The 25,445-nt window shown below is 41.5% G+C and overlaps 2 protein-coding genes and 1 long non-coding RNA gene across 9 annotated transcripts in view; 2 read left to right on the top strand and 1 right to left on the bottom strand.

Moving 5' to 3' along the window:
* The window catches only part of LOC106608122 (CYFIP-related Rac1 interactor A), a 43,032-nt gene extending 37,550 nt beyond the window's left edge, over positions 1 to 5,482 (top strand). For all 3 annotated transcript variants that reach the window (XM_014205860.2, XM_014205862.2, XM_014205861.2), the window contains 3 exons: positions 9 to 135; positions 414 to 484; positions 892 to 5,482. In XM_014205860.2, coding sequence (XP_014061335.1) covers positions 9 to 135; positions 414 to 484; positions 892 to 955 — 262 coding nt within the window. In that variant the 3' untranslated portion in view covers positions 956 to 5,482. The remainder of the gene's footprint in view (positions 1 to 8; positions 136 to 413; positions 485 to 891) is intronic.
* An 8,074-nt stretch (positions 5,483 to 13,556) lies between these two features.
* LOC106608129 (uncharacterized) lies at positions 13,557 to 16,135 on the bottom strand. Its single transcript, XR_001329388.2, has 3 exons — positions 15,960 to 16,135; positions 13,920 to 13,996; positions 13,557 to 13,797 (listed from the first exon to the last, which is right to left on the bottom strand). It is a non-coding gene; the product is annotated as an uncharacterized lncRNA (long non-coding RNA).
* Positions 16,136 to 18,470: 2,335 nt separating this feature from the next.
* Positions 18,471 to 25,445, top strand: part of LOC106608120 (frizzled-3) — a 45,094-nt gene continuing 38,119 nt past the window's right edge. The window contains exons 1-3 of one of the 5 annotated variants that reach the window (XM_045721036.1): positions 18,473 to 18,941; positions 21,090 to 21,215; positions 21,466 to 21,687. In XM_045721036.1, the coding sequence (XP_045576992.1) occupies positions 21,478 to 21,687 (210 nt within the window). In that variant the 5' untranslated portion in view covers positions 18,473 to 18,941; positions 21,090 to 21,215; positions 21,466 to 21,477. Of the gene's footprint in view, positions 18,942 to 21,089; positions 21,688 to 25,445 lie in introns of all 5 variants that reach the window. The other 4 variants (XM_045721038.1, XM_045721037.1, XM_045721035.1 and 1 more) reach the window with 4 other exon arrangements.

Below are 25,445 nucleotides of genomic sequence, written 5' to 3'. Positions count from 1 at the left end.
CCCTTCAGAGACTACACGTGCCGGTTCAACAGTGAGGACACGCTGCTGTTCTGTATGAGAGTGATGGTTGGAGTCATCATCCTGTACGACCACGTCCATCCCAACGGAGCCTTCAACAAGTCCTCCAAGATAGACGTGAGAACCTCCTCTCACCTATACTGATACTACTGGGCCGTTTACAGGGAACGGTAACCTCGAAGTTAGAGAAGGCTCCCCGTTCCAATCCCAGTCCTGAGGACTTCCCATCCCGTATTGAATAATAAAGTACATCTTCTATACATACAGTGGCTACTGAAACACACGATGCTATCTCGCTGTTTTCTCCAAGTCATGCCAATGGAAAATGTGTGTGAATGTCTGAATGTTTTACACGTGTATCCAGAGTAATTGTGCATTTTTTTGTTTTTCATCAGATGAAGGGATGCATAAAGGTCCTCAAAGAACAGCCAGCAGATAATGTTGAAGGTCTCCTGAACGCCCTCAAGTAAGTCTCTATCCTCGCTTTAGTTTAGTACTTCTCTGATGAGATGGTACTTCTCTGATGAGATGGTACTTCTCTGATGAGATGGTACTTCTCTGATGAGATGGTACTTCTCTGATGAGATGGTACTTCTCTGATGAGATGGTACTTCTCTGATGACGCACCTTATTCAGTTGAAATGCCAGATGATTTATAAATGGTATTGTGGTAGGAGTGCTCCTTAGCTTCCAATATTACTGAATGGTAGAGGGTGGTCTCTGGATCGTTTCCACAGCAATACAGCAAACTATCCAAAGGCACTTCTGTATATCTTTTAAAAACCTTTATTAAATTGGCTTATTTTGATAAAGGTTAAAAACAACCGTCACCTAGGTTTTTCAGCCCTATGCCTTCATCCTGCTGTCTTTCAGGTTCACCACCAAACACCTGCACGACGAGTCCACTCCAAAAAACATCCGCTCCATGCTTCAGTAATGTTTTTATATGAAGAGGATCAATGTACTGACCTCAACGAAAGATGTATATGTTTACATAATTTAAAAGACTGGATGTTAATACTTGTGTATTTACATAGTCATTCCCTGCAAGTTACTGAAACGTATAGAACATATACCTTTTTTCTTCGAAAAATGAATTGCTTTTTACTGTTATTATGTTAACATACCTTTCAGCCTTACAAACTGAGCTTGGCAAGTAGCATTTGGAGAAACAAGCACTCTGGTTGGTTCTTGTGACTGAGCCAAGCACTCTGGTTGGTTCCTGTGACTGAGCCAAGCACTCTGGTTGGTTCCTGTGACTGAGCCAAGCACTCTGGTTGGTTCCTGTGACTGAGCGGGCGAATTAAAGGAGCTTCATTTGTTGTTTGTCAACAAAAGATGAATTCCAAATCAACTCCTAGCCCGGGGTGTATTAATTAGTCGGATTCCGTTTGCAACAGAAATCGTTTACTGCAGCAACTAAATGGAAACAAACAGAGCAAACGGAACCAAACGTGTAGGGACCTACCTGCATGTGTCCAATAAACTCTTGTTTCTGTTGCAAAATGTTTTACGATTTGAAATAAACGTTTTCCATTGCAAAGGAATCCGACTAATGAATACACCCCATGTTCCAGATCTGTTTGTCCTGTCTTCCCAACTCATGTGGATGGCAAGGTGAAGATTGTTCAATCTTCTCCTATCTACAAGAGTGCCTAGGGAGTAGGGGCTAGCTAGGGGCTGGTTTGGAATTTAGCAAGGGAAGCGTTGAGGGGGAAAAGTGATGGCTTTCATATAACATGTTCTCAGTGAGTTGGTGGACTTTGTGCTTTGTTGGCAAGAAAATGACAGAAAAGGCAGTACGTGCCTAAGAGATAAACAGATCAACCAAATGTTTATTTTTTTACCTGTATGACAGGAGGATTGGGACACAGTGTGATTTTAGTTCTTTATTTTTCATGAGGGGTTTTTCTTGTCTGTATTTGGGGCTCTGTATCTAACAGAAATCTATTGTTCAAAAAAGCAGCTTTAAATAAAAACTGTCAGGTTATATTTAAGTGACACGGAGTGGCAAAAACAATTCCTTCCACCGCTTTTGTGATCTCTACTCCTGTAGTAGGATGGCGGTGATGAACCTTCTCTCCTAGTCGTTCTCCTTTATACTGTAAGACCAGTCAGACTGTTGTCCCATTCTCTACCCCTATAGAGTACCACAGTATGAGTCATAATACCCATAAAACCTAGCGGTCAAATAAGGAAATGGTTCCAATTGTTTTTCCACCATTCATTTTTCCTGTAGGTGATTTTAGAAACACTTAAAATAAGGGCTGTCTTTCATGTAGGCTTACCTTGGTGTGAGGTTTTGATGACAGTGTAAATCTCTCCTAGGACAAGGTGACTTTTATCAATATATTCACCTCTATTTAATCCCCCAAAATTAAATGCAAATTTGTTGCTATCAGAAAGAACTACAAATGCCATGATGATCTGGACTAGACTGCCAAATTGAGGCAATCTCTGGATTAACTATGTAATGTTAGCTAAATTTAGTAATAAATAAATTGGCTACATTTCTTTAAATTGACAATTCTGTGAACTGTCTTTTGAATGTTTATATTGACCGGTGGCGTACAAATACCCTAAAAACTACTTAAGTAGTACTTTAAAGTATCTGTACTTTTACTATTTATATTTTTGACAACTTTTAATTTTACTCCACTAAATTCCTAAAGAAAATATTGTACTTTTTACTCCAAACATTTTCCCTGACACCCAAAAGTACTCATTACATTTTCAATGCTTAGCAGGACAGTAAAATGGTCCAATTCACACACTTATCAAGAGAACATCCCTGGTCATCCCTACTGCCTCTGATCTGGCGGACTCACTAAGCACGAATAGTTCATTTGGAAATTATGTCTAAGTTTGGAGAGTGCCCCTGACTGTCCATATAAAAAAAAATAATGTTTTGTCGGGTTTGTTTAATATAAGGAATTTGAAATTATTTATACTTTTACTTTGATACTTAAGTATATTTAAAACCAAATACTTTTAGACTTTTCCTTACGTATTTTACTGGGTGACTCACTTTTTCATTTTCTATTATGGTTTCTTTACTTTTACTCAAGTATGACAATTGGGTACTTTTTCCACCACTGAAATTGACACAATACCTGTTAGCAAAGGTGTCAGCTAGAGATGACGTGCAGGAGCTTGCAGGGATTTGTAGTCTTGTATGATGTCTATTTTGATTCAAATTAGCATTTTCAAATCTGAGCGTAAATGGAGCCGAATATATTGATATAAAGTCACCTTGTCCGAGAACGATTTTCACGGTTATCAAAATGCCACACCAGAGTAAGCCTACACGAAAGACAGCTCTTATTTTAAGTGTTTCTAAAATCCCCTATGGGGAAAAATGAATGGTGGGAAAACGATTGGAACCATTTCCTTGTTTGACCTCTAGGTTCTATGGATGTTATGACACCTCCGCTGTGGGACTTTATACCTGAAGTGTATTGAGTACAGGGAGTTTTCACACCTGTCCTTTCCATGAAGGTGTGTGAACAAGTACACACTTTGAGAAGTAGGGTTGGGAATTGGACTGCGGTGGAAAAATAAATCCCTGAAAATGTATCATTTCGGTATACAAAGTGCCATTCTGAAGAATACAGCCTTGTCTCAATTTTTTCATTTTTTTTCTTTCATCCAGAATACAAAGATATTTGTCACCTGATTTTGTTTGGAATGACTCTGATTAAATCTGGAGTCTTGATTCGATGTTAGATGAAATATATAAATGTCAGACTGTTGTTAAACCTGTAACTTTTGTTTTCTTTTGAGCTGTTCTTTGTGTAGACCATTGTTTCATGCTAATGAATGTTGACCAAAGGGGCATTATAGTGGAGTTCTCTAAACTCATTCAGCTTGTATACAATGGTGTGTGTGTGTGTGTGTGTATGTATATTTGACTTGGTTCAGTGGTCAATTGAATTAATATAATTATTAACTGGAGAACAATATTGGAAAGTTATGTACAAAACGACAGGATTGTGAGTTGCGTCTGTAATGAAAATACATGGTGTTCTATGAATTGGAGAAAACCGTTGTTTGGTGATCTGACTTAACATATAGGTCAGACAATCGCATGTTAGGGTTAATGACTTGTAGAAATCCTGTGGTGTGCTGCGGTCTCGATCTCGTCTGTCCAGGCGAACGTGGAATTTAAGCTGTTTTAAGATGGACTACCTTTTTGGGTTACCGTACCACCGACTGCTCTGTCCGGACTACCACTAAAGTACCCCCTCGTGCATTTACCAGTACGCCTATGGTATAATGGGTCTTCTCAAGTACCCCATATGGATAGTCCTAGTACCCCCATGGGTCCTAGTACCCCTGGTTGGGAACCACTAGACTAATAGGCCATTGTCATGTTGAGCAGCATCCAAACAATTTAGCCTGCTCCTGCCCATTCCATTTCTGCGTTTACATAGGGAGCCCAATTCTGATCTTTTGCCCAATTATTGTCAAAGGATCTGATCTGATTGGTCAAAGATCCAATTAGTGAAAACAAGATCAGAATAAGGCTGCCTGTCTGAACGCAGTCAATGAGTGACAGGGAGTTGGCATGATGTGACAGACAGACTGGCACTAAAGACTGACTACTAAATACTAGCTAAGCTTTTACAAATGTATCCTGTTCACTGTCCTGTTCACATGTTTCCTTATCAGAGAGAGACAACCCTAGGGCCATTTTTAAAATTGGCTTTTTCACTAGACTGAAGTAGCTTGTGCCTTTACTTGTCGCTAAGTCAGCAGTATAGACACCAACCTCAGATAATTATGAATTAAATCTATTTAATTAGACAGTAAATAGGATTTACAGTGCTAATGTGAAATGAGACAAAGGGCTATGGATTTTGAAATCCATGCAAAATCTAAATATGTAGCTATATCTTACCGTATCAATTTTAATACTTGATGCACACTGCATCTGTGTACTCATCGTAACATAAAATACTAGTAACAAAAATCTGTTGAACCACCAAAAAATGTCCTCCGTGGATTTTAACGTTCATGTTAATTGTTTATTTTCTATATTTTCTGGTAATCCAGAATACATTGACAATTGAGACATACTTTTTGTGTGAAGGACAATTTGTATATGCAATGAATGAATACTGTACATGGACAAGACATTCAGTTAACTGTACATACAGTATGATATTGATACATATACTGAGGTTGTTTTAAAGGTTTAATTCCAAAACCGATTTCTGTCAAACCTCTGTCAGTATTGAACTCCAAAATGCCTTTTTCAGCCCAATATATGCTATTATGAGTATTGTGTGTTGAATGCAAGCTGTATTGAATATTATTGAGATATTTCAATATAAAGAAAAAAAAGTTAGCTGACAACTGTTTGATAGTTTGGAACGCTGGTTCAATGTTTCTAAATGGCTTTTGCTTTATATTCCATATTGAATGGGTTTGAACTGAAAATAAAACTGGTACATTTCCTGCACCTGGGTTTGTTCTAATGAATATTGTATTTGCATTTTCCAGATGTAGCCATATGTTTATATATTTTGTATTTCTGTCATAATGAAACTTAGTGGAAGTGAAGGTAAACATGATTTGATGTAAATCCCATGTCAAGAGAACACTATCAGTCCATCGTCCCAGTACTGTGTTGGTTGAAAAGCTTATTTTCTGATTCTCCCTCCTCCCCATTGCCTCTGTCCCTGCAGTCTGCAGTGCTGTTTGGCGTCTGAGTACTGCAGTACTTAAGTGCTCCACAGGGTGGCGATATGAGGATCCACCACTGGAAGCTGGTAGTTGTGGTGTTGCTAAAACCTCCAAAACATGTACGTGAATAATATGTGATACAGTAGATGCACAATAAGAAAGAAAGCTTTGATTGAGTAAGAATGTAATGTCACATGTTGCCTTGGACAGAGAGACTAGAGCACAGAGACAAAGGATTCTTATTTGATGGAGAGCTCTATCATTCTGTTATAGTTCCACCAAGAATGTGCATTGAAGGAATTGGTCTTACTAGGCGTGATCCTGTGTCTGTGATGAAAAGGAGGGAATGAAGGAATGAAGGAAGGAGCCAAAGAAGGTGGAAAGAAGTAAGGGCGGAAGGAAAGATGCATTTTAAACATGTTTCGTACTGATGTGATCCTGTGTGTCCTTGTTGATGCCCTCCGTCCTTCCTGTCTGAGCCTGGGCACCGCTGACCTCACCGGACTAGGACTGTATGGTGAAATGTATGGTGTGGTGTAATGTATGTAACGTTAAAGCCCCTCCCCCTCAGCTAAACACTTCAACTGAACTCTCTATCCGTCTCTCTATGGTGGACTATGGTGTGATGTACTGTATGGCGTGATGTACTGTATGGTGGACTGTAAGCTGGACTGTATGGTGTACTGTATGATATGGTGGACTGTATGGTGTACTGTATGATATGGTGGACTGTATGATATGGTGGACTGTAAGATGTACTGGACTGTGACTGTATGGTGTACTGTTTGGTGTTCTATGGTGTACTGGATTGTATGGACTGTACGGGGTACTGGACTGTATGGTGTTCTGTACTGTATGGTGTACTGGATTGTATGGTGGACTGTACGGGGTACTGTACTATATGGGGTGCTGTATGGCTTACCGTGCTGTATGGCGTGCTGTGGTGGACTGTATGCCGTACTGTATGCCCTACTGTATGCCGTACTGTATGGTGTACTGTATGCCCTACTGTATGCCGTACTGTATGGTGTACTGTATGCCCTACTGTATGCCGTACTGTATGGTGTACTGTATGTCTACATGTTATAGTGTCTGTATTGTCCATGTCCAAGCTGTCAAATGAGAGAATTAGTAAACTACTTTTATTGTACTTTTATTTACTAATATATTTAGGTGTTTTATCTTTTAGTTTGGTATTTCTGTAGAAGGAAACACTTAGAATTTTCCTCTACCCCTCCCCTGAAGCAGCATCAGTGTTTTTGTCCTCACTGACACACACACAGTCCCCTGGGTAGTGTATTAACATACATTTCCATATGCATGATGCCTCTTGGTGTGTGGGTTGGTTCGTCTATCCTTGTGGGGGACCTCAAATAACCAAAATTCCCCACAAGGATAGTAAAACAAGGAAAATTCTCTCTTGTGGGGTCATTTCCCATGCCATCATGAGGACAAAATCATTTTAAGCTTAGGGTTTAGGGTTACGGTTAGAATCAGGGTTAGTGTTTAGGGTTATGGACGGAAAATAGGATTTAATGGAAAATCATTTTAGGTCCCCACGAGGATAGAAGAGCAAAACTGTTTGTCACATTCTATTAAAAGGTGCCTACTAGTGGCTTGGTCTTGTGTAGTTTATAAATGGCTGCAGACAGCTCTTCTTTATGTTGTCTGGCTTGGCCTTGTGTAGTTTATAAATGGCTGCAGACAGCTCTTCTTTATGTTGTCTGGCTTGGTCTTGTGTAGTTTATAAATGGCTGCAGACAGCTCTTTATGTTGTCTGGCTTGGTCTTGTGTAGTTTATAAATGGCTGCAGACAGCTCTTCTTTATGTTGTCTGGCTTGGCCTTGTGTAGTTTATAAATGGCTGCAGACAGCTCTTCTTTATGTTGTCTGGCTTGGTCTTGTGTAGTTTATAAATGGCTGCAGACAGCTCTTCTTTATGTTGTCTGGCTTGGTCTTGTGTAGTTTATAAATGGCTGCAGACAGCTCTTTATGTTGTCTGGCTTGGTCTTGTGTAGTTTATAAATGGCTGCAGACAGCTCTTCTTTATGTTGTCTGGCTTGGCCTTGTGTAGTTTATAAATGGCTGCAGACAGCTCTTCTTTATGTTGTCTGGCTTGGTCTTGTGTAGTTTATAAATGGCTGCAGACAGCTCTTCTTTATGTTGTCTGGCTTGGTCTTGTGTAGTTTATAAATGGCTGCAGACAGCTCTTCTTATGTTGTCTGGCTTGGTCTTGTGTAGTTTATAAATGGCTGCAGACAGCTCTTCTTTATGTTGTCTGGCTTGGTCTTGTGTAGTTTATAAATGACTGCAGACAGCTCTTCTTTATGTTGTCTGGCTTGGCCTTGTGTAGTTTATAATTTAATGCAGACATCTCTTCTTTGTGTTGATTGGCTTGGCCTCGTGTAGTTTATAATTTGATTTGGACAGCTCTTTATTCTTTGTGTTGATTGGCTTGGCCTCATGTAGTTTATAATTTGATTTGGACAGCTCTTTATTCTTTGTGTTGATTGGCTTGGCCTCATGTAGTTTATAATTTGATTTGGACAGCTCTTTATTCTTTGTGTTGATTGGCTTGGCCTCATGTAGTTTATAATTTGATTTGGACAGCTCTTTATTCTTTGTGTTGATTGGCTTGGCCTCATGTAGTTTATAATTTGATTTGGACAGCTCTTTATTCTTTGTGTTGATTGGCTTGGCCTCATGTAGTTTATAATTTGATTTGGACAGCTCTTTATTCTTTGTGTTGATTGGCTTGGCCTCATGTAGTTTATAATTTGATTTGGACAGCTCTTTATTCTTTGTGTTGATTGGCTTGGCCTCATGTAGTTTATAATTTGATTTGGACAGCTCTTTATTCTTTGTGTTGATTGGCTTGGCCTCATGTAGTTTATAATTTGATTTGGACAGCTCTTTATTCTTTGTGTTGATTGGCTTGGCCTCATGTAGTTTATAATTTGATTTGGACAGCTCTTTATTCTTTGTGTTGATTGGCTTGGCCTCATGTAGTTTATAATTTGATTTGGACAGCTCTTTATTCTTTGTGTTGATTGGCTTGGCCTCATGTAGTTTATAATTTGATTTGGACAGCTCTTTATTCTTTGTTGATTGGCTTGGCCTCATGTAGTTTATAATTTGATTTGGACAGCTCTTTATTCTTTGTGTTGATTGGCTTGGCCTCATGTAGTTTATAATTTGATTTGGACAGCTCTTTATTCTTTGTGTTGATTGGCTTGGCCTCATGTAGTTTATAATTTGATTTGGACAGCTCTTTATTCTTTGTGTTGATTGGCTTGGCCTCATGTAGTTTATAATTTGATTTGGACAGCTCTTTATTCTTTGTGTTGTCTGGCTTGGCCTCATGTAGTTTATAATTTGATTTGGACAGCTCTTTATTCTTTGTGTTGATTGGCTTGGCCTCATGTAGTTTATAATTTGATTTGGACAGCTCTTTATTCTTTGTATTGTCTGGCTTGGCCTCATGTAGTTTATAATTTGATTTGGACAGCTCTTTATTCTTTGTATTGTCTGGCTTGGCCTCATGTAGTTTATAATTTGATTTGGACAGCTCTTTATTCTTTGTATTGTCTGGCTTGGCCTCATGTAGTTTATAATTTGATTTGGACAGCTCTTTATTCTTTGTGTTGATTGGCTTGGCCTCATGTAGTTTATAATTTGATTTGGACAGCTCTTTATTCTTTGTGTTGATTGGCTTGGCCTCATGTAGTTTATCATTTGATTTGGACAGCTCTTTATTCTTTGTGTTGATTGGCTTGGCCTGGTTGGTGGTGATCACCCCGCTGATCTGTACTTAGATCATGTCACAGGAACACCAGGTCAAGTTACATGAGAATTCTTAGCCTAATTAATCCGATGTGCTGATTGTTCAATTCAATACAACTGTATTTACAGTGAGGGGGGGAAGTATTTGATCCCCTGCTGATTTTGTACATTTGCCCACTGACAAAGACATTTTTTTCTTGTTATTCTGTCTCTCACTGTTCAAATAAACCTACCATTAAAATTATAGACTGATCATTTCTTTGTCAGTGGGCAAACATACAAAATCAGCAGGGGATCAAATACTTTTTTTCCCTCACTGTATCCCAGGCCACAGGGGCAGTGCATAATAGGTTGTGCTTTCATTTGGGAATGAATGCAATGGTATGGTAAATGCTTTGTATTTTAAGACTGATGTAAATTTCCCTTTACACACACACACAAACTACCAGAGGAAGTGGTCTTAAGTCATGCTCTATGGGGTCCAGATTTTATTTATTTATTTTTAACTTTTATTTTATTTGTTTTTTTTTATTAACAGTAACATGCAAAACATAAACAAAACAGCCAGAGGGATTCCAAAGAATTGAGAAAGAAAAAAAAATATTCCACATTATGTCAAATCAAATACAGACATAGCGAATACATTTTTGACATTTTGTTTTGTACACGTTTTAAAAACTAAATAGTTTTCCACATCAGATTAAAAAAATTCAGAAAAGGGGCTTTTTCTTCATAAATTTTGATTTGTGTATGAAACATTTTCCTAATAAAATAAAGACATTTATGACATACTCAGGTTCAATTGTGGAATCGGTGTAGTAAAAATGTCAAACTTAGAAATTTCAATGGTTGTATGCAATTTGAGGCCAAGATATAGTTTTACATCAGTCCAGAACACTTCACTATATAAACAATTACAGAATAAGTGTTCAATAGATTCAGTTTCTAGTTCACAAAAACTGCATTCACTAGTAACATCAAGTATGTATTTAGAAATCAAACTATTACACGGATAGAATCTATGGATTATCTTAAAGGAGATCTCCTTCACTTTATTGGTCACCATAAATTTGTGTGGAATGAGCCAAGCACGGCGCCAGTTTACATCAAACGATGAAGCCCAACAAAATATCACAGAGGGAATAGATTTCCTGTAGAAAGTATCCCTTAATTAACGATTGTTGAATTTCGTATCTAGTAGACCAATGCCATTCACCTGAACATTGCTATATGGGGTCCAGATTCTCTAGATAGTTCAATCCCAGTGTCATTGGGGTGTATGTCTGTACCCCTCCAAGTGGGCAGCCCCTTCAGCTGGGACCCCCTCGTGGTGCTGCCATCGCCCATCTCTCACTGAACATCGCCCATCTCTCTGAGGATACTTTATTATTGGTTTAAGGTCACAGTGTTTATGGGCGTCACCTCTGGGATGATGAACTACTGCTTTGAGGGAGTCTGAACACACACATTGTCACAGGAACTGTCTGTTCCTTACAAGTCGTTTTAAACACTGTCCAGGCCCCCAATCACTCACCTTAGGTTTGCTGATGTGGAGCTCCAGTACTGTCTCTATGTAGTGTCTCTTCCAGACTCCCTGTTCAAACGGTGTCGGGACAAAGTTGATGCACCAGCCCAGTCTGAGACACTTGGGCATCCACAGCTGGTCCAATTCAACTATACCCTCCCAGTGCCAACTCACCTGCCAACACAGGTATACAGATACCACTAACATGGGGCATGGCATAATACAGTATATTAAAGTGTGGTTTCGTATGTATTCGTCATAAATCTCCTGTGACGATCTGAAGGATCAGGTTACAGTGGGTCAGCTCTACAGCATGCTCTCTCGTAGAGGGGGAGAGCGGGAAGTCGGCTGTTTTATGGCGGTTGGAAAATACGCTGCCTCTATTCTCTGTAGTGTTTGAGATTGGAATGTAAACTGTGGAACACAGAGAGACACTTGGACATCAAGTTTAAATAATTAAACAAATGTATGTTTTTGAGAATGTGGGAGTGGTCCATGGACACTTAAGGGACAGTCATGTCGAGTGTGGTTCATTTGGTGTTCTCATGAAGGACAGGAAACACACATTACTGTGTCTCTGGTTGTGTACACTTCTCAATTCTGGGGTTTACATCTAAATGTTATGAAACGTATATGATCGCATATGAAACTATTTGTGAAAAGATGAAATGTGATGTTAGACTTCTAAATGGGAGTATGGATTTTCATATGAAGTTTACCTAGTTAGTGGCCACGCCCCCGTGAGTACAGACGTTTACATCGTCGTCATAGAGCCACCCCTTCTTCCACAGAGTATAAAACCACTTCCAACAAAATTTACATCAGATCAGAAAACATGAAGCGGTAGATGCAGTTGAAGTCGGAAGTTTACATACACTTAGGTTGGAGTCATTAAAACTTGTTTTTCAACCACTCCACAAATTTCTTGTTAACAAACTATCATTTTGGTAAGTCTGTTAGGACATTACATTGTGCATGACACAAGTCAGTTTTTCCAACCACTCATAATTCACTGTATCACAATTCCAGTGGGTCAGAAGTTTACATACACTAAGTTGACTGTGCCTTTTTAAACAGCTTGGAAAATTCCAGAAAATGATGTAATGGCTTTAGAAGCTTCTGATAGGCTAATTGACATCATTTGAGTCAATTGGAGGTGTACCTGTGGATGTATTTCAAAGGCCTACCTTCAAACTCAGTGTCTCTTCGCTTGACATCATGGCAAAATCAAAAGAAATCAGCCAAGACCTTAGAGAAAGTCTGGTTCATCCTTGGGAGCAATTTCCAAACGCCTGAAGGTACCACGTTCATCTGCACAAACAATAGTACGCAAGTATAAACACCATGGGACCACGCAGCTGTCATACCGCTCAGGAAGGAGACGCATTCTGTCTCCTAGAGATGAACGTACTTTGGTGCGAAAAGTGCAAATCAATCCCAGAACAACAGCAAAGGACCTTGTGAAGATGCTGGAGGAAACAGGTACAAAAGTATCTATATCCACAGTAAAATGAGTGCTATATTGACATAACCTGAAAGGTTGCTCAGCAAGGAAGAAGCCACTGCTCCAAAACCACAATAAAAAAGCCAGACTACGGTTTGCAACTGCACATGGGGACAAAGATCGTACTTTTTGGAGAAATGTCCTCTGGTCTGATGAAACAAAATAGAACTGTTTGGCCATAATGACCATCGTTATGTTTGGAGGAAAAAGGGGGAGGCTTGCATGCCGAAGAACACCAACCCAACCGTGAAGCACGGGGTGGCAGCATCATGTTGTGGGAGTGCTTTGCTGCAGGAGGGACTGGTGCACTTCACAAAATAGTTGACATCATGAGGAGGGAAAATGATGTGGACATATTGAAGCAACATCTCAAGACATCAGTCAGGAAGTTAAAGCTTGGTCGCAAATGGGTCTTCCAAATGGACAATGACCCCAAGCATAGTTCCAAAGTTGTGGCAAAATGGATTAAGGACAACAAAGTCAAGGTATTGGAATGGCCATCACAAAGCCCTGACCTCAATCCTATAGAAAATGTGTGCGAGCAAGGAGGCCTACAAACCTGACTCAGTCACCCAACTTATTGTGGGAAGCTTGTGGAAGGCTACACAAAACATTTGACCCAAGTTAAACAATTTAAAGGCAATGCTACCAAATACTAATTGAGTGTATGTAAACTTCTGACCCACTGGGAATGTGATGAAAGATATAAAAGCTGAAATAAATCATTCTCTCTACTATTATTCTGACATTTCACATTCTTAAAATAAAGTGGTGATCCTAAGACAAGGAATTTATACTTAGGATTAAATGTCAGGAATTGTGAAAAACTGAGTTGAAATGTATTTGGCTAAGGTGTATGTAAACTTCCGACTTCAACTGTAAGTACAGTTTTCCTCCACTTTCTTTTTCCGGTCGTCAGTTATGACATTAACATTGATGAGTTGCTGTCAATAGCCCTTTTATGCTGATTCCAATCATACATAGCATTGATATGATGCTCTGCCTTCGAATGGAGCTTAAACCCAGAATCTAAAAAAACAGCGCCTTTTTCCAGTTACAACAACCTGACTGTGATGTGAAGGCAGATTCAGGTGCATTGGGCAGAGAAAAATGCCTACAGGCGAAACAATAAGTTGAATCTTGACTTACAGAATATTCAAGCCATGAATTGTCCTTATAGCAGGAGCTGTTGAAAGCCTTTTTCCTAGTACCATGCTGAGTTCTGGGAAATGTTTTCAAACACGGCAGTACAGGACCCTCTTCTCTGGATCTTGAAATGTCTGAAATACACGTTAAATAATGTGTCATATCTCCATGGAAATGTATAATTAAGGGATCCACAAGATTAGATACTAACAGCTGCTAACTAAAATGTGTAGTTTAAAGTATAGGCCTGGCCTACCATTGGGTCCTTTTGGAACAGCATATCTGGTGCTTGATGCAGTTGGTAGGGGCTCGATGACATCTCCCTTGATACATCTATTACATTAAAATAACACAAGAACCATTACTGTCTGAACACAATAAAAATGCCACAGCCATCAAAACAAGAACATACATGAATCAACAACCAACATTTTAAAGTGAAGCTTAATCTAACAAAATCATCTATTACAAGCTGAAGCTAAACTTAAATTGTGAACTGGGTATGTGACTGACTGCCTGGTAGATGCTCTGACCTGGTGGTGGTAGACGGGGTCCTTGTGAAGTCTGACCACACTGATTCTGACTAGCCTTAGGTAGGGAGCTGCTCTGACCTGGTGGTGGTAGACGGGGTCCTTGTGAAGTCTGACCACACTGATTCTGACTAGCCTTAGGTAGGGAGCTGCTCTGACCTGGTGGTGGTAGACTGGGTCTTTGTGAAGTCTGACCACACTGATTCTGACTAGCCTCAGGTAGGGAGCTGCTCTGACCTGGTGGTGGTAGACTGGGTCCTTGTGAAGTCTGACCACACTGACTCTGACTAGCCTCAGGTAGGGAGCTGCTCTGACCTGGTGGTGATAGACTGGGTCCTTGTGAAGTCTGACCACACTGATTCTGACTAGCCTCAGGTAGGGAGCTGCTCTGACCTGGTGGTGATAGACTGGGTCCTTGTGAAGTCTGACCACACTGACTCTGACTAGCCTCAGGTAGGGAGCTGCTCTGACCTGGTGGTGGTAGACTGGGTCCTTGTGAAGTCTGACCACACTGACTCTGACTAGCCTCAGGTAGGGAGCTGCTCTGACCTGGTGGTGATAGACTGGGTCCTTGTGAAGTCTGACCACACTGACTCTGACTAGCCTCAGGTAGGGAGCTGCTCTGACCTGGTGGTGGTAGACTGGGTCCTTGTGAAGTCTGACCACACTGACTCTGACTAGCCTCAGGTAGGGAGCTGCTCTGACCTGGTGGTGGTAGACTGGGTCCTTGTGAAGTCTGACCACACTGACTCTGACTAGCCTCAGGTAGGGAGCTGCTCTGACCTGGTGGTGATAGACTGGGTCCTTGTGAAGTCTGACCACACTGACTCTGACTAGCCTCAGGTAGGGAGCTGCTCTGGGGTCTGTTTGCACCTGATCTGCCTGTTTGTTCTTCTTTAAAAAGAAGTCTGATATCTCCCTTTCTTTTCATGTTTAATTGACCCTATACAAAAATAAGACAGTCTATGGTTACATATAAGCATCCAATTACCCACATTTTAGTGCAATCTCAATCTTAATTACAAATCCCCATTATCATACCTGTACAATAAACTACCAGCCTAAATTACTAGTTAGATCATGGCTAGCCCTACTCTGCAGCAAGTAACTTAGCTAGCTATAATTTCTTGCACCTTTAAGATATCAGACAGGCTATCTGCAAATTGTGGTAATCTTTTGAGTAACGTTATAACAATTGTTCGTTTTGAGTTCAAGTACTTAAATATAACTGAGTTAATGGATTTCAAATTGCTGAATGTTAACTTGCTGAACACATTTGTATACTGTAACTTATGACACTGCGCTGTATATGCGTGTATAACTAGCACAGATGTAAACATAATGTTAGGCTAAATTGGGAACCGAGCTCTCTTACCTGATCAACTGTCTGTTAATGGAGCCAAAGGTCTAACGTTAATTTACATAGCGACTCAACTTTCGTAAAAGTTGTTCAGGAAACATCAAAATTGTCTGTACTGTCTAAGGTACTGGAGTCCTTAGTTAGTAGGCAGCTAAAGACCTACTTCCAAGAAAACAACATCTTAAATGGAATGTAATCAGGTTTTAGGTCTGGCCACAGCACTGTGTTTCTAGTTGTGTTTAATGTTGTGTTAGTGTATGTAAGTTGTTTTGTCTGAAACGTTGTTCCCTCTGCTGCTATTGGACCAGGTCTCTCTTGGAAAAGAGATGTTATCTCAATGAGAAAAAACCTGTATAAATAAAGGTAAAAACAATTAAATAACCTGATGCTAAACCTTAAAACTTACTTCAAATATGATGCTTTCGCTAATTGCGAAAAGAGCTTGTGGAGCTGTGGAATTCTTCTCTCTTCTTCTTCTGTATGTTCTTCTTATTCTCCTGTATCTCACAACCAACGTTAATATTCCCTCTTCCTCGATTTGGAAAATGTGTCGCCGAACGTCAAAATAAATGACTCTTTCAATAAGAGTTGAAATGAGATGTCAATCAGCCTCAAACTGCCAGTAGCAAATTACATTTTGGGCTGCCACCCGGGGTGGCCAATCAGATGTCAGGGGTGTCCAGTGCCACCCCGGACACACCTCTGGCTCCGCCCCTGTACCTAGGGGCAGGGGCGCCGTATGGGGGGGAAAAGTTGGGAAGATTCTAAGGGCCTGTGACTGACAGGGGCCCTAAAAAAAATATTAGAACATTAGGTACATTTTTTTCCTCCCCATCCCCATAGCCCTGAACCAGCCCTGTCTCCCCATCCCCATTGCCCTGAACCAGTCCTGTCTCCCCATCCCCATAGCCCTGAACCAGCCCTGTCTCCCCATCCCCCTGAACCAGCCATCTCCCCATCCCCATAGCCCTGAACCAGCCCTGTCTCCCCATTCCCATAGCCCTGAACCAGCCCTGTCTCCCCATCCCCCAGAACCAGCCCTGTCTCCCCATGCCCCTGAACCAGCCCTGTCTCCCCATCCCCATACCCCTGAACCAGCCCTGTCTCCCCATCCCCATAGCCTTGAACCAGCCCTGTCTCCCCATCCCCATAGCCTTGAACCAGCCCTGTCTCCCCATCCCCATAGCCCTGAACCAGCCCTGTCTCCCCATCCCCATAGCCCTGAACCAGCCCTGTCTCCCCATCCCCATAGCCCTGAACCAGCCCTGTCTCCCCATCCCCATAGCCCTGAACCAGCCCTACTCCCAACTGAAGAAGGAGGTGAGCAGCATTGTGTTGAATGACATGCCAGTTGGCATAATTGCAGGTACTGAAATGCATTGAGGACAGGAATGTGATTCTCCAGTCAGGAAAAATTGCACTTGACCAGGAGGCAGCCAATATCAGAGCCTTAAAGGAAAAGATGCAGGCTCTTAGAGATGGATGGGAGTCTCTCCTGTCTGAGGCAACAGTGACTGCTACACAAATGGATGTTGCACCTCAATTTAGCAAGGAACACAGCCGCCAGAGGAAAAGGAAGAGATTCCATGATGTGACCTCTCAAGAGGAGACAGCTCAGGACAGTGCAGCAACAGTGTTTCGGAACACTGTTTTTACTGCTATGGACAACATCATAAGTGACTTGGACACTAGGTTCCACACCACTGCAAAAATGGTAGAATCATTTTCTGCTGTTCTGAAAGTTGGACAGATTAGTGAGGATAAAGTCCCTTCTGTGTGCCAACCAGTGATCATGAAGTGTTCCAGAGATCTTACACCTGAGTTTCAACATGAAGTAATACACCTGAACACTGGATATGGTGCCACTTTCCCCCCTAACTTGTCCCTGCTTGGTCTCCTGAATGCAATTTGTAAGATGCAGCTGCAAAGCATTTTTGGAGAAGTGTGCATTGCTTTACATATATTTTGCACACTGCCTGTGACTGTTGCTGGTGGCGAGAGAGCTTTCAGTAAACTAAAACGGATTTTTTTTTAAACGATTTGAGGTCCGCTATGTCCCAGGACAGGCTTTGCAGTCTGGATTGCCATAAAATTTGTTGTGCACATTCAAGACCCCAAGTGAAAGAAACCTATTGATTTAGTGACCTCTTGACCTTTCTTCTAGCGCCACCAGCAGGCCTTTTCATTTCCATTTTCCATTTCCACTTTTACAGCTGCTTATTTTCTAGTTGGTATGTATACTTAGTTCTGGAAATTTGCTGCTGATTTTATTATTTTGTTTGTTACATCATTCTATAGATGATCATGTTAATTTATTTTAATTGAAAAGGTTAATGTATATTTAAGTTATATTTATTTTAAGTTATTCATTAATGTTAAGAGAATTTTCCATTCAAGAATTGTACCATTAAAATGACATTTAGACAGTAAAAGATGGCTTTTAGCACATTTCTTATAGAGGGTATCAGTCTTGCATCAAATAGTGAATTCCACTGTATGCAGAATGTTACATGCATGTCTGCACAGTGTTATATTTTCACAGCTCACTGTCAGTAAATATCATACAGTAAATATTGGACTACAAGAGAGTTGCAAGCCTGCAAAATTAGAGTTATTAGAAGCTTTGAATGGGTCGATTGGGTTCTGGAGGAGTGTGGTTACAGCAAATGTGCAGGGTTGATGTGGACTGTGGTGGTGAGGCCCAATGTGATATCTTTTCATGGGGCCCAAAATCCCTGGCAGCGTCCCTGCCTAGGGTTCACCTCCCCCTTTCTATCCAGCCCTGTCACCGTCGCCGCTTTGCGTCGTCAAGAGCAATGACATGAGCGGCACAAACACCGCTTGACACACAAGGGTGGCGCTGTTGCCACCGACCGAAATACAATCCACACACACTCACACACAAGGAGCCCCATGCATGTGCATCGTGTTGCAATATGAAGTAATAGCTTATACTATTTACACGTGTGTGTGCCCCATTAAAGGCCTCTTCCTGGAATAAAATAAAAACGTAAAAAATAGAGAAATATGTTCTCCACATAGTTTTTATTTTATTCCAGGTATAGGCCTTCAGTGGGTCACACAAATGTGTAAAACCAATTCAAAAAGTAATTTTGTAATTTCAAAACTGAAATAGTATTTTGTTTTCAGTAGGCTAGCGTATATATTAGAACATATTCATAGGGCTACACACAACTACTGCAAGATAGAAAAGGCATTGGTTTCAATTGGCGCGTCCGCGTTTAATGCGCGCTCTCCCTCTTCGACAACATTATCGCATTCGTAAACCTGATAGGAGAGGAGTAGAGGAGTGGGCTATTCACTCATTGTTACGGGCTCCGGGAGCGGCGAAAACCCCTACACGTAGAAAAAAACTACCAAGAGAAAGGTAAACCTTATTTGATTATATTTTCTGTCACTCGCCTAAATATTGTATGTTTATTGCAAACACATGTATTGCCAATACAGCTGGCGGGATGGTGGTAACAATTTACCATCGGGATACGCCTGTAGTGATTCAGTTTATGTAGACTAGCCTTCATACATTAAACATCAGTTGAGATGAAGAAGCTCAACCGTCATCTTTTGTTCTGCTTCATGACATTTTATTTGTCGGAATGGATCATATTGGTTTGGCCATTACGCGTTGTCGGTGGAGTGGCCAGCTGGCTTTGACAAATAAAAACTACTACACTTTTATGTCATCACTGTTGTGTCTACCGGTAGTTTTGTAAAATTGTTCTAAGCATGTAATCCACGAAAAGCCAGCCGAAGGCGTGAGTAAATGCTATTACGCACGGTAATTTGACTACACTACCGGTATATAATTTTTTTTTATATCACATATTGTGTCAACATTTTGGTCATCTTACGTGTCATATTTGAAAGTGCATGATCAGTTGGCTGTTCTTTAAAGAATGCTGTGGAAAAGAGCTTTTGGGAATAATTATCTTCCTACAGCGTGTGTGCATATCCACAGAGACAAGATTTAATGCACATTTCTGTGCTATAACTATGTTATTATAAGTGCTTGATTTGGGATGAAAGAAGTGCTGCTGTCTTTTTCTATGTCGGTCCATTAAACAATGTTCACTGAAGTTCACATTCAATTATGATAGAGACCTCTGATCATTCACTGTTAACGGTTCATACACATTTTCCATGACTTTTAACCAACTGCTCATGACTATCATTACAGCCTACACGAAACGTAAGCATTATTGACACTGGAAGGCTGCTGTGTCTGAACCCATGCAGCTTTGTCTTTTGATCCAGCCCTGAAACACCCACGTCTGTTTATCAAGGTCCTCCGCATGCATGTGAGGTCCTGTTGGGCGGTTGATGTTTGGGCTGCACACACATGAGCTGTCCTGGAGGATGGTTGACACCCTTGATATAACATGTTGCAACATTAGAACCAAATACGTTTGTCTTTATAAAATAATTCCCTCATTCAATGAATCAGGGATCAAATGGATACGGTTGGCTACTTCAAAGCAAGGTATCTATCTAAACATGTTTATAAGGTTCAAATGTTCATGTTTCAGGGGAGATCTATGCACAGCAAGTTATTTGTCAATTAGTTTATTCTTAGAATATTTTGTACGTTTTCGTAATTACATGGCTACCGTTTAATAGAGGGGAATCATAGCTTTCCAATGGTGCAGATTTATTTAGTGCCAGTGGAAAGGCCACAACCACATTAATGCTTAGTTAGCTATGGTTAACTAGCGTGATAACTGCTACAAGTTATGTTTTGAATTGGCTGTTTAGTTTGCCATTATTTTATACCTGCTGCTGAAATGTCGCGCTCTCTCTCCTCACTGGCACACACACATACAATCACTAAAGGGTCATTTCGATAATGGCTGATAGGTAGATCTTTAAATGATTGATACTATTACAATTGTATGCCTTCATGAATTTCATTAACAAAAATATTTCAACACCTTTCCATAATCTTTTCATGACTTTACAAACCCTCATTTGACAGTTCGGAACAGCGGACCACGCGCATTCAGGTTGGCAAACAGATTCACAGATTAGCGGTAAATAAACTTGAACAAAGCATCATCAGGAAATGAATGCCTACTCCTCATTGCTATTTAATGCAGATCCCGCCTTCATTCTGCTTTGATCAACCTTTTTTGCCTCAGTCTGTAAACCTGGGCTGGCGATAGTCTACTTTGTTTTATAGAGGAGCTGGTACACAATTCCCCAAAACTGTGAAGTGCTTGTATGGCGCTCCGGACTGCTCCGGCGCAAGTAAAGCACTGACTATTATGGTAGCCTACTGTTACTACATAGATAGAATTAGTGTACAAATTTTACTAATGAATTTATTCTATATCCACATACCATATTCTAATTGTCATGAAAGGACAATAATGGATACTTTTTTGTAAAGAGCCTCTTAAAATATTGTGCAAAGATGTATAAATAATTTTAGTCAGATCGAGTGCAATTATTGACATTTGGAATCAGGTATTATTCAGGCTACAATGTACTTAATTGTTTCTGTCTATTTTTGCCCCAGATCCCTTGACATCTACACCTATTGCAGGGATCCACTCTCTGATCTAAATCATTGTTTATAAAGTGTGTATGTGGTGAGAAGGGGACTCCTGTGGTCAGACAACCCAAAGCCAGGCCTCATGCTCAGGTGATTATGATTCAAGAGGGTGATGGAGACAGTCAGCCTCAGCCATGGCGGCCATCTTTTTACACACACAGACTGGTACACTCTGAGACCAGGAACTTGCTCAGTCTCTCCCCTGATCGCCACTTACCTGTATCCCAACCCTTTGCTCTCCGTCAACAACCTACTGCTTTGTGAATGAGGCTGATGATTCAGCCTGTCCCTGTCCGCAGCCTGGGTTCTTCACCTAACCCTGTCCCTGTCCGTGCACCAGCCTGCGGGGACCATGGAGCTGCTGTGGGTGCTGTGTGTGTCCATGCTGATGGCTCCAGCGGTGGTGGAGGCCATCCCCATGGAGTCTGCAGCTGGGAGCCACAGCATGTTCACCTGTGAACCTATCACCCTGCGTCTGTGTCAGGGGCTGCCCTATAACTCCACCTTCATGCCCAACCACCTCAACCACTACGACCAGCAGACCGCCGCGCTCGCCATGGAGGTAAACACTGACTCACTGTTTTTCATCGCTCTCTCTCTCTCTCTCTCTCTCTCTCTCTCTCTCTCTCATTTCAGGCATTTAGTTGGGATAGTAAGATTATTGCTGCTGGGTTTAATCAAGTGCTTGAGGAGTACTGTGTGTCTGGATGAAGAGACTGTAACTGTACTGTCCTTATCAGTGCCAGACTCAGTGGTCTGTCTGTCTGCCCCATGGACATGGTAACAGTAGCAGACAGCGCTGCCATGGGTAACTGGTAATCATTGTTGATAATGTCAAAGCGGTAGCCTACGTTCAGTCGACTCCTCTAACCCAGGGGACTGAGAACGTATTACCAAAACATTATGGGATAAATGAACTTTTAACATTTATTTTGAGACCATTTTTAAAACCATCAACTATTAAGTGAGGCTGTGAAGTGAATTGCGTGCTGGTCTAGTAGTCAGCTGCAACTTTAAATGGTTCCTCTCAGAAACCTGCTGTTTCTGTTGTGGGAGACAGGCCACCAGCAACCTGCTGTTTCTGTTGTGACAGACAGGCCAACAGCAACCTGCTGTTTCTGTTGTGACAGACAGGCCACCAGCAACCTGCTGTTTCTGTTGTGGGAGACAGGCCAACAGCAACCTGCTGTTTCTGTTGTGGGAGACAGGCCACCAGCAACCTGCTGTTTCTGTTGTGGGAGACAGGCCACCAGCAACCTGCTGTTTCTGTTGTGGGAGACAGGCCACCAGCAACCTGCTGTTTCTGTTGTGGGAGACAGGCCACCAGCAACCTGCTGTTTCTGTTGTGGGAGACAGGCCAACAGCAACCTGCTGTTTCTGTTGTGGGAGACAGGCCAACAGCAACCTGCTGTTTCTGTTGTGGGAAACAGGCCAACAGCAACCTGCTGTTTCTGTTGTGGGAGACAGGCCAACAGCAACCTGCTGTTTCTGTTGTGGGAGACAGGCCAACAGCAACCTGCTGTTTCTGTTGTGGGAGACAGGCCACCAGCAACCTGCTGTTTCTGTTGTGGGAGACAGGCCAACAGCAACCTGCTGTTTCTGTTGTGGGAGACAGGCCAACAGCAACCTGCTGTTTCTGTTGTGGGAGACAGGCCAACAGCAACCTGCTGTTTCTGTTGTGGGAGACAGGCCACCAGCAACCTGCTGTTTCTGTTGTGACAGACAGGCCAACAGCAACCTGCTGTTTCTGTTGTGAGAGACAGGCCACCAGCAACCTGCTGTTTCTGTTGTGGGAGACAGGCCACCAGCAACCTGCTGTTTCTGTTGTGGGAGACAGGCCACCAGCAACCTGCTGTTTCTGTTGTGGGAGACAGGCCACCAGCAACCTGCTGTTTCTGTTGTGGGAGACAGGCCACCAGCAACCTGCTGTTTCTGTTGTGACAGACAGGCCAACAGCAACCTGCTGTTTCTGTTGTGACAGACAGGCCAACAGCAACCTGCTGTTTCTGTTGTGGGAGACAGGCCACCAGCAACCTGCTGTTTCTGTTGTGACAGACAGGCCACCAGCAACCTGCTGTTTCTGTTGTGGGAGACAGGCCACCAGCAACCTGCTGTTTCTGTTGTGGGAGACAGGCCAACAGCAACCTGCTGTTTCTGTTGTGACAGACAGGCCAACAGCAACCTGCTGTTTCTGTTGTGACAGACAGGCCAACAGCAACCTGCTGTTTCTGTTGTGACAGACAGGCCACCAGCAACCTGCTGTTTCTGTTGTGACAGACAGGCCAACAGCAACTAGAGACAATTTCAAGTCATATCTGCTTTAAAGACTATGAACCCCATTTTATGTAACCGGCTTGATTGTTGGCATATGAACTCAATCAGAGAGCAGATGCATTGCCTCTTAGGTTCATCTTTTGTAAATGAAAAAAAGTTGTAAATGAGAGGCTAGTTGTTCTCAACTAGCCTACCTGGTTAAATAAAGGTGAAATGAGAGAGAGAGAGAGAGAGAGACCTCTGCTCTAAATGTGCCCTAGCCTCAGGAGATAGAGGCATCACATCTGCTCTGAATCAACACAGCTTATCCCTTTTAAATATCCCACCACATTCCCATGATGCCATTCCTGAGATCCCAACCAAGGTTAGAGGGGTTTAGTCGGTTGTGATTCATAACCCATAGCAGTCATTGTATTTGTCCTTAAAATGACTAGCATAAATTTACAAAGTACAAAACGGCCCTAGTTCCCTATGAACCAACCAACTTTTGTAACTACTATATTACAAGCCAGGTGAGTGAATCTTCACTGTTGTCTTTCAGCCCATGGTTTTTACACTTGTTTTGTTTGAATGTACACTAGAGGCTTTTGGTTAGACACAACTGTTCAGTTTGATTCGACATGCTTTCACACAAGCATGTCTCTGTTAGCGCATTCAAAAGCTAGTTTGATGTTTGGAAAACACATGAATCCCAGTAGATGATGATGACAACACACCATGTTGTCTACTAGCTTCGGCATGGCCGACTGGTCGATGGGAGAACACTAGAGCCTTTAGGAAGAGAAAAGTCAAATGAGGATTGACGGTTGATTTGAAAGGGAATTAGATCCACTCAATAGCCATGATAATGATGATTCATTTTTTATGTATTTAATGTCTTATAGCATGGAGAAATTGTGACTTGGATGAGAACAAATGGCTTCCTTTCATCCCTGTCTGGAGAGATACCCCTCTGAAGTGGTATTTCTTTAAAAACCTTCATGGCTGGGACATTAGTACCATCACTGGCTAGCACTTGTCTCTGGAGGAGAACACTCTGTGTCTACAGCCCCCAACCCTAATTTAATAAACCATCCTCAAATATAGTGTCTTTCATTTTGCCTTTCGGTTTTTGGCTCTTCGGTAGCTGACCATTTTGGACCAAAAAGTGTCTCTCAAAATAAATAATCAGTCAGTCAGTCAGTCAGTGAGACTCTGTGGTAGATCTGACTGGCATGGGTAGAACAGAGAAAGGAGATAGATAGATTACATAGTGATGTAAACATGCACTCTAAAAAATGTTGGGATAAAAACAACCCAATTTGGGTTATTCGGTAACCCAGCACTGGGTAAATATTGGCCAGAACACATGCGTAAATAACCCAACACGTTGGGTTGTTTGGATTACCCAAACATAGGTTAATTTAACCATCAGTTGGCTTTTTATTCACTTTCATGCGGAGCTGACCCAGCAGCTGGGTCTTTTTAAATGTAATCCACAGGTTATTTCCAGGAGGCATGTTCTATTAGGGGCGTGGTTTTCAGATCACTTTTTTTGGCAACATGTCAGAGTTCATAATGTTAACTTCTTATGGGCAGGTGGGGCGGTAGCGTCCCACCTGGCCAACATCCGGTGAAACTGCAGAGCACGAAATTCAAAAATATCAAATTCAAATATTTAACATTCTTGAAAATATATGTGTTATTCATCAAAATAAAGCTTAACTTCTTGTTAATCCAGCCGCTGTGTCAGATTTCAAAAAGGCTTTACGGCGAAAGCAAACCATGCGATTATCTGAGGACAGCGCCCCGCATACAAACACGTGAAAATCATATTTCAACCAGGCAGGTGTGCCACAAAAGTCAGAAATAGCGATATAATTAATGCCTTACCTTTGAAGATCGTCTTCTATTGGCACTCCAAAATGTCCCAGAAACATCACAAATGGTCCTTTTGTTCGATAATGTCCTTCTTTATGTCCCAAAAATGTCAATTTATTTGGCGCATTTGATTCAGAAATACACCGGTTTCAACATGCATACAAAGTATCTAATAAGTTACCTGTA

This window comes from Salmo salar, chromosome ssa06 (genome assembly GCF_905237065.1).
Source record: "Salmo salar chromosome ssa06, Ssal_v3.1, whole genome shotgun sequence".
Taxonomy (NCBI): Eukaryota; Metazoa; Chordata; class Actinopteri; order Salmoniformes; family Salmonidae; genus Salmo; species Salmo salar.
Note: the sequence above shows the minus strand (reverse complement) of the source record. Positions and strands in the feature narration are given on the sequence as shown.